At 41.2% G+C, this 9,516-nt stretch overlaps 1 protein-coding gene across 2 annotated transcripts in view; it reads left to right on the top strand.

The window, feature by feature from the left end:
• The window catches only part of LOC123519323 (polyadenylate-binding protein 4-like), an 8,979-nt gene extending 699 nt beyond the window's left edge, over positions 1-8,280 (top strand). The window contains exons 1-4 of one of the 2 annotated variants that reach the window (XM_045280538.1): positions 1,412-1,628; positions 3,882-3,989; positions 4,673-4,969; positions 6,098-8,280. In XM_045280538.1, coding sequence (XP_045136473.1) covers positions 3,900-3,989; positions 4,673-4,969; positions 6,098-7,660 — 1,950 coding nt within the window. In that variant the 5' untranslated portion in view covers positions 1,412-1,628; positions 3,882-3,899 and the 3' untranslated portion in view covers positions 7,661-8,280. Of the gene's footprint in view, positions 1-1,411; positions 1,629-3,881; positions 3,990-4,672; positions 4,970-6,097 lie in introns of those variants that run through there. The other variant, XM_045280539.1, reaches the window with a different exon arrangement.
• Positions 8,281-9,516: the final 1,236 nt, after the last annotated feature.

Below are 9,516 nucleotides of genomic sequence, written 5' to 3' on the forward strand. Positions count from 1 at the left end.
TTCATTGATGACATCAGTCAATACAAACGAGAGGAGTAATAAGAGTGTGATACTTGAGTCTGGTATGGTATCGTGCGGCTCACGTCAGCTGATGTGGTGCCGCGCTGGAAAACTTATTGTACTGTATCTCGTCAGCTGTTACCATTTTCTCTTACTTTCAAATCCAAGAGAAAATCACAGGGTTATGGTTGAAATGATGAAGGCGATGAAATGAAACGTGGACCCATTTTCATAGTTGATGTTTATTCTTTGCATCTCTTTCGTCTTTCCACCAGCCATCACAATTTTCTCTAACCTTCGAATCCATGGGAATACGGTTCTTGTTATCATTGCTGTGGTGGAGTTAATAATAATGACTTAGAAATTATAGGTAGCCTATTGTATATTGTACATACAATATTCACTAACGTTAGAAATATATATTGACAATTGTATATGTGTTGAAAGTAAATGCATGTGATCTTAATGTAATAACATATGTAGTGAATATTGTGCCTAGACACAAGTTGTTTTGTTCAACTGTATATCATCCACGTATTAGTTAAGTTAGTTAGATTTGTCTTGTGTATTAAGTGAGTGGGTGCGACAAGTAGGCATGTTTATATAAGTGACTGACTGATTGACGCATCAGTGAAGCCTGTGGTGGTAGGCCGTATTGAAAGGTCTCAGTCTAAGGTAGCCTAGATTTTTTTTCTTGTGAGAGTGAGTGGGTGGAGGAGCTCATGTTGCATCATAACTACGACATATATATGCAGGGAATAAATATATTAATTGTAAGAAGACCATAGCCTATAGTTGGTCTAAGTAGATGTGTGCGTGACTTCAGCAAGCAGATACATGATTAGGGTCTACGCTACTGGATATATAACCTAGTGGAATTAAGAAGTTTGCTGTCACGATGCATTATTTGGCAAACAATCTGTCATTGCATCGTGGTTTGGAACAGTTTATAATAGTCATCCCCAATCGGCCTTGAAGGGAAGGTAATGTTTTTCCTTTTTCCATACTTGAATACTTTCCTCGGAACTATTGTTGCACGTATTGTGTGTATCTTTAGTTTTTGCATAAGTCTACTGAGTTTGTTCACATTTCACAAATTTCGAGTGTAGTAGTTTCAGTAGAAAAAAATTCTTCCAGAAATTCTGGCATCTTTTACAGTGAGAGATTGAGGCGGATTAATACTACTTTCACATGACAACTAATATCCATCTTCTTACCTATTTGAATCTTATTGATTGAACTATTTTACGAAATTTTAGGCATATGGTTATAGATGAATAGTACTTTGTCCATCTCGTCACCGGGAAGATGATAATATGTGTTTTGAGAGTGAAGGTTTTCCCATCACTTTCCCTGGCGGAGGGATACCGGCGCGCCGCGGCCCGAGCTTATATATATAGCTGGCGGCGCGGAGAGCGCACCCCTATTACATTTAACGTAGGGTCTGTTCACGTGTGGTTGTGTGTCGCTAATTTTATTAGTATCACACACCACTCGATATAATCTTTGTCAAAAAAATCTAAAAAAAAAAACAAAAAAATTATAAAATAACAAAATCCCCATAAAAATTGCAAACGGTTCTAGAAACAGAAGTGAAATAGAAGAAAGTTTTTGTGTGTGTGACGTTGGTGAGTATGTTTACCTGCCTGTCTCTCTGTAGTAACTAGTGATACACGGAACCTGTGCTAGTGCATGCGGGGCTTGGGCATTACTGTAGGAATGGGCTGTGTGTCCTGGGGTGGCGTGGGCGGCTGTGGAGGGCATATGGGGGCAACATATGGTGAGGGAGACACGGGGAGAAGGTGTCATGGCGGCGCGCACTCTCAAGGCCGAGGCAGACCCACGGAGGCAGCGTGACCTGGTGAGGGGGGAGCTGTGCCCTCACTGACCTATAATTAGAGCTTCGTAGAGGTCAGGGTGTGCAATGGTTGTGATTGACCCATGCTGGTGCCTTTAGGGGAGGGTGAGAGGAACTGGGGAAATCATTTACTTCGCGACAGCATGTGTGTGTGTGTGTGCATGTGGTATCGGGAGAGGCAGGGAAGGTTACCCAGTGGCATAATGGTCCTTAACGGTATTTGTGTCTGTTATGTTGGTGTTGTTAGTTTAGGGTATCAGGCTATATAAGGAGTGATGGGGTGTAGATGGGCCCCACAGCATGCTAAGGGTATGTTTGTAGGCCTAACGAGACCCCATATAGTGCTTTAGCCTCTTTTTTGTGGTTATTTCATCTGGCTTACCTATGCAGAGTTGGTGGTGGTGCATGTGGCTCGGTGATGTAGTCTTGGAACAACGTGGTGAGGGTGTGTGGTGTGTTTGGCCTTGCTTGGGAGCAGTGGTTTGCTCTTCTTACTGAGACCTACTGATAGGAGTACTTCTGCTCTGATCATACTAAAATTGTGTAGTCCATTTTCCTGTATTGTAACTTAAGTTGGGAAGTGTTGATTGCTGAAAGGAACGTAGTAATAGGTGAAACTCCTTGGTAACCTCTCCATGGATGAATTAACATGTTTTAAGAGGTCATATTTATTGCTGTGTGCATAATGCTTATTAGATCCCAGTTAGAATGGCTCCATATTCTTAGGTTGTCTGTTAACTTAACCATTATGAATAGTCGTCTCCATTTTACTTTTAGGTTTATAAAGGTGTTTATTAATTTGGGTATTTTTACATAAATTTGTCTGTTATAAGCAGATACTGAAAACTAGTGCTTAAGAAGCTGGTTTTTATTTAGGGGTCCCTCTTAACACCGAAATACACCGAAAGTAAGTATCACTGAAATATAGGTTCCCTCTTAACACCGAAATAGTGTGAGTACGTATAGTGTGAATATAAGTGGATGCTTCATTACAAATTTGATTATATTTTATTAATAAATTAAATGCCAGAAATTAGAGTATTTTGAATAGGTAATAAAATTCATAGTATATAATTTTTTATTTTATTAATAAAGTTAATGGCAGAAATTAGTATTTTGAATAGGTTTAAATAATTTTTTTTCTTTTCCTCATTGTCATATTAGTTCAATAAAATCCACAAGATAAAATGAACAGAGAATGTTAATAAAATAGGAACTAAGCCTATATATGTTTATGATTCTCATTTCAACTTCTTCCTGCTGGCCGTTTTCTCATTTTTTGGTCTTTTGCGTTGGGCAATGGTCTTGGTAACTTAGTTGTGTGGCATTTATATTGTAAATGTTATTGTTATGTTACACGTCATTCTATCTCCGCAATGATTATAAAATTATACACACTATTGCTTTGCTATAGAAGTCTACGGGCAAAATTAAATTTGTGGTACTTACTGTACAGATGAGTAAATCTACGTTTCTTGTTTTTTGCATTCTTTCATAAATTTGTCTGCTTTATATTTGACGGTTCATAATGAGCAGAACACTACAGTTTTACCAGCTTAATGTTATGATATAGGATGAGTACAGTGGTATATGTTGTACCTAATAGTGGTGATTGTTTTTTTTTTTTTTTTTTTTACATTACAAGGGCACTGGCCAAGGGCAAACAAAGTGTTGGAAAAAAAATCCGCTGGTTGCCAGGCCCTGTTAAGAAGAAAGTAGAAAGAGAAAAAACAAAAAAAATCTAAAAGGAGGGTCCAGTTAACGTAAGAGGTGTCTTGACACTCCTCTTTTGAAAGAGTTTAAGTCATAGGCAGGTGGAAATACAGACACAGGTAGAGAGTTCCAGAGTTTACCAGTGTAGGGAATGAAAATGATTGTAATGAATTGTATTGAAAGAAATATCTGTACATCTCTGGAGGCAGGTATAAAGTAATATATGTATACATATGAAGGGATTGTGATAAATAGTGCAGTGGACCTAAGAAAAGTTTTTCCCATTTACTTATGGATTGTTTTATTTCAGGTGTGACTTGGCTGCAAGATGAATCCCAGTGGCCCTAGCTATCCTCTTGCTTCGCTCTATGTTGGAGATCTGCATGCTGATTGTACAGAGGCCATGCTGTTTGAGAAAGTAAGATATTATTTTAAATACTCATGTTAAAGACCTCCGTTGAGCTGAGGAAGAAAAGACCAAGATGGTTCAGTCAAATTAGGAGGGCAGCGGGAGGGGTGTTGAGTGAGGTGGAGGAAGTTAGGGTTGGAGGCTGATGGCTGGTAGGAAGGCCAAAGAAAAGGTGGAGGGAGTGTGTAATATGAATCTGCTGGGAATAGAGGAACATATGGCACAAGATTGCCAGTTGTAGAAAGCAATCGTCTCCTACCCTAACCCACCCTAAGTGGGGAAAATGTGGACATTGAATGAAAGCGATGATGTTGAGGTCTTTCAGTTCATCCTACATACATGAGCTGTGTTATTATAACTTATTGACAAAGATTAAGATGTTTTCACTTTTTTTTTTTTTTTTTTTTTTTTGTGTGTGTGTGTGTGTGTGTGTGTGTGTGTGTGTGTGTGTGTGGAGAAAGTAATTCAGCAAAGTACAAATCACATTTTTATTATTCCTGATTAGAATCTTGCTGGTTAAATGGTTATCACCTTGGCAGCATACCCTATAATGAAATATGAGCATTTTTGTTTATTTTGGGATGCCTTTAGCTTGTCACATTTGCATTCAGTTTGATGTACTTTCATTCAACTTTCTTGGTTTAGATAGGGAAGATAGTTTGGATTTCATTGGTCTTTTTCTTTATTTCCAGTTCTCATCAGCTGGCCCAGTGCTGTCCATCCGAGTGTGCAGAGACATGATTACCAGGCGTTCTCTGGGCTATGCATATGTGAACTTCCAACAGCCGGCAGATGCCGAGCGAGCCCTTGACACAATGAACTTTGACGTGATGAAGGGCCGGCCCATCCGCATAATGTGGTCTCAGCGTGATCCCTCTCTTCGAAAGTCTGGTGTAGGCAATGTCTTCATCAAGAACTTGGATAAATCCATCGACAATAAGGCCATGTACGACACTTTTTCAGCCTTTGGAAACATCTTGAGTTGTAAGGTATGTACTGATAATCAATCTTTCTCAGCACACAAATGCACTTGAGTTAATCTCTATTGATGTATTTTGAATGGTAATAATGCTCACAAATATTTTGTTCTGTATCTAGCCTGTGTTGTATTGTTCTCCATTTATAGTGTTCCATAATCCAGCTAATATTTTTTACTCCTTGTATTGTCCCACCAGCTTTATTGGTTAACCAGTAATGTCTAACATTAATTTTTATTTTCATATGATATTACTCTTATTTGGTGGGGCCCCTTGGATCCATGTTATTCCAAGAATAACAGAAGTCCTGTGGAGCCACACTGTTGATAACACTGGCTCATCGATCATATTACTTAATTTGTAAATTACTGAGAAAGAAAAGCTGGATGGTGTATCACTAGCAGAAAAGAAAGCAAGAGTTGATGGGTAGACTGAGATAGAATAGCAGGATTAGACATACTCATGGTTTATCACCTAAGTGTTTACAAAGATTTGCTTTAAATGAAGAAATAGATTGAGTAGTAATAAGTCACTAGGAAGAGAGTTACATATAGTGAATCCTCTGACGCTGAAAAAAATGTCTGACATGTACTATCTTGAATTAGTGTCTTATCCTGTCAGTGGACTTAACTACTGTTTTATCAGTGTCCCAAAGTACATTAGTCACCCCTTGTTAATTGCTGTTTCTGTGATATGAAGCTGGATATGCCACTTGTCTTTGTTTACTGTGGTCATGTGAACTCTAGGCAGCAGGTGGGAGCGGGTAACGTGTGGAGTTGGGGTCTGAGGACATAGGGAACAGGCAAGAAATTGGATTGGATTCATCAGAATCACTGTCATTGCTATTAAGAGGAGCATTGGCCATTTAACCAAAGGGAGAGCAGGGCAGACTGAGAGATTGGCTTAACCAGCTTGTAGGTATTGTTATCGAAGATGAAACTACAAAAACTGACAAGTAGTTTGATTGCAAAGTGGTTATAATTACCTCCAGTCATCACCTGGTTAAGTGGCTTTAGCCACCTCTGGTCTGTTAGGAGTTAACTTGGGGCCCTGACTACATGGATGTTTCTTATCCATGGGTGTATCTGTTACTTAACCTCTATGGATAACAAGAGGTAATAGTATTTTGTTTTGTTTCAGGTTGCCACTGATGAGTCTGGTAACTCCAAGGGCTATGGCTTTGTACACTTTGAGACTGAGGAAGCTGCCAGAAATGCCATACAGAAGGTGAATGGCATGTTGCTCAATGGGAAGAAGGTCTATGTCGGAAAGTTTATCCCCAGAGCAGAACGAGAAAAGGAGTTGGGAGAGAAGGCCAAAAGATTCACCAACGTCTATGTCAAGAACTTTGGCGATGACTTGGATGATGAGAAGCTGTATGAAATTTTTTCCAAGTTTGGTAAGATCACAAGCCATCGTGTCATGTGCACAGAGGATGGAAAATCCAAAGGGTTTGGCTTTGTTGCCTTTGATGAGCCAGAGTCTGCTGAGAAGGCTTGTGATGAACTCAATGGCAAGGAAATGAATGGCAAACAGATCTATGTTGGACGGGCTCAGAAGAGAGGCGAGCGCCAGGCTGAACTCAAGAAGAAGTTCGAAATGATGAAGATTGAAAGAATGAACAGATACCAAGGAGTCAATCTCTACATCAAGAACCTGGATGACACAATTGATGATGAGAGGCTACGTAAAGAATTCTCCAACTATGGCACTATCACCAGTGCCAAGGTCATGACAGAAGATGGCAGGTCCAAAGGCTTTGGATTTGTCTGTTTCTCCACCCCAGAGGAAGCCACACGAGCAGTTACTGAAATGAACGGTCGCATTTTGGTCAGTAAGCCATTGTATGTGGCCTTGGCCCAGCGCCGTGAAGACAGGAAGGCCCACCTTGCCTCACAGTACATGCAGCGTGTTGCTGGCATGCGCATGCAGCAAATGGGACAGATGTTCCAGCCAGGTGGCACCAGCTACTTCATGCCCACAATGCCACAGACCCAGCGTTTCTACACACCACAGATGGCTCAGATCAGGGCCACTCCACGCTGGCCTGCACAGCCAGCTGCCCAGGTGCGTGCTGGAGCCCAAGCCACCACTGCATTCCCCATGCAGGCAGCTCCATTCAGGTCAGCACCTCGTCAAGCTCAACCTGGACCCCGCAATGTCCGTCCCATGGCTACCGCTGCTGCAGCTGCTGCTGCCCAACAGCAGCAAATCCCAAATTTGCTGCAGGCTGCCCGCCCTGTGGCACCCAATGCAGGAGGAGTGCCACCACCCACTGCACTATCCAACGCTGCCCGGGCTTCTAACTACAAGTACACTAACAACATGCGCAATCCACCAGCAGTGTCTGGTGGCGGACCAGCAGCAGCTGCCTCAGTGGCTCCAGTGGCTCAACCAGCAGTGCACATCCAGGGCCAGGAGCCACTCACTCCATCCATGTTGGCCTCAGCCATGCCTCAGGAACAAAAGCAGATGCTTGGAGAGCGTCTCTTCCCGCTCATCAGGGAAATCTATCCTGAGCTTGCAGGAAAGATCACTGGCATGCTGCTGGAGATTGATAATTCTGACCTCCTTCACATGCTGGAGGATCGTAATTCTCTCAAGGCCAAGGTTGAGGAGGCTGTGGCTGTGCTCCAGGCCCACCAGGCTAAACAACAGGCAGTGGCTGTGGCTGTGGCTGCCCAGAAGAAGGATGACATGTAAGAGTAATAAGCTGCAGCCATCTCCACACATTCTCTATGCTGTATTCTTTTTTAGTTTCCTTTTGTGCCCTGTTATTGGAGTATCAGTTTTGTTTTATGGGTTTCATATCAATGGTCAAGATGTTTAAAAGGCCATCATTTTTTTGATGATATGTTGACTCCAATAGACGAGGCATAATTTAGGTTCGACCACAACCACGTGAACAGTCTGTCAAGTAGGTGTCAATATACAAAAAAATCTTAAAAAAAATCGTAAAATATAAAAAACCCGTAAGATGAGTAACATTGAAAATGCTTATAATGTAACCTTTATGTTCATTATAATGCAGTTATGGCAAGTCTGAACGTAGTCAACAAAGGACAATGTTAGCAAAGGATTCCCAAGATTATTAGCAAGGATTCCCATTTATAGTTATGACGGTTCCGACCTGCCACTTTTAAACATAGTAAAACTACAAATGCTATAAATATAAAATGAAAAACCTTTTATAAAAACTGAAAATGCCCAACCAACGGGCGAAAAATCCCATAACAGTTCGATCAGTAAAATGCAAAAAAATTTTGTGCGAATATGTGAAGAGGATATTGGCAACAATAAACTTCTGTTTCTATAACCTAAAACTGGCTATGTTATTTACACCCTCTGCACAACATATTCCCTCCCTTTCCAAATAGTGCTATATGACCTATTGTAGTCTGGCATATTATATAATCCGTAATATTATTACCTGGCATGAGGATGGTGGGAAGGGGTGAAGTTTATGGCTTTGCATTTTGAGGAAGGAGAGTACAAGTTATGTGTAGTCATCCTCTAGGAACGAATAGTCAAATTACTCCCCTCTTGCTAATACAATCGGTGTACACGCAACGCCTCTGATGAGTGATGCATACGAGAGTTTTTCCCAAGAATGGTTAGCTTGTCTGGCAGCGGGGCAGGACAGGACCCAGACCGAGGCCAATGAGGCGCGTTTTTGATAGTCCACGCTTAAGGCAGCCTTAAGCCTGGCTTAAGGCTGACGTCATTTTGTGTTCTTTCATGTCCCCAAACTTGAGCCAGAGCGTAGCCCGCTTTAAGGCAGGGCCGGCCAAACTCAAGCCAGCTGCAGAGCAGGCTCGACTTTCCGCTAGCCAGTTGTGACGTCACATGTAAATAAACAAATGATAAGACATGACGAATGAATGCTCCATTAGCTGCTGTTGATAGTTCTGCACCAAACTGAATGCTGTTTCAGTATCTTCTGGTATCTCTGGCAAGTCTGGAAACATGATGGACTGGACTGTTGATGCAGGGAGGAAAGATAGCAACTAGGATGATACCAGCTTTGAAGCGCCTGGAATATAGAGATAGATTAAAGGCATTAAACATGTTTTCATTTGAGAGGAGATGTATAAGAGGGATATTTAAAATGTTCTCAGATACAAACTACATAGATGTGAGATCTTTCTTTACCTTAGAGGAGGGAAGTAGGACTAGAAATCATGGCAGGAAGATTAGAAAGCAAGGCTGCAGGTTAGATATAAGAAAATATTTCTTTAGTCATAGGGTGGTAGACTTCTGGAATGCATTGCCAGAGACGGTTGTAAATAGCACTAGTTTGACAATGTTTAAAAACAGATTAGATAAGCACTTAAATTTATTAAATTTATAATTATGTATAGCGCTGCATGATAGTTTTTATAAGACACCCAGCCAGTCAATGAGGTGGGAGAGACTTGCTGGATGAGGCGTTGGACCAGTTCACTGTGAAAGAAATCAGTCACCAATGGGAATTATAGTGAGTAACATTGCAGGTTTACTTCACATATATTGATAAAGGCGCTAACATCACTTGACTGTGTTTGTTGTTGTGGGCGACA

This window comes from Portunus trituberculatus, chromosome 45, assembly GCF_017591435.1.
Source record: "Portunus trituberculatus isolate SZX2019 chromosome 45, ASM1759143v1, whole genome shotgun sequence".
In the NCBI taxonomy this organism is placed as follows: Eukaryota; Metazoa; Arthropoda; class Malacostraca; order Decapoda; family Portunidae; genus Portunus; species Portunus trituberculatus.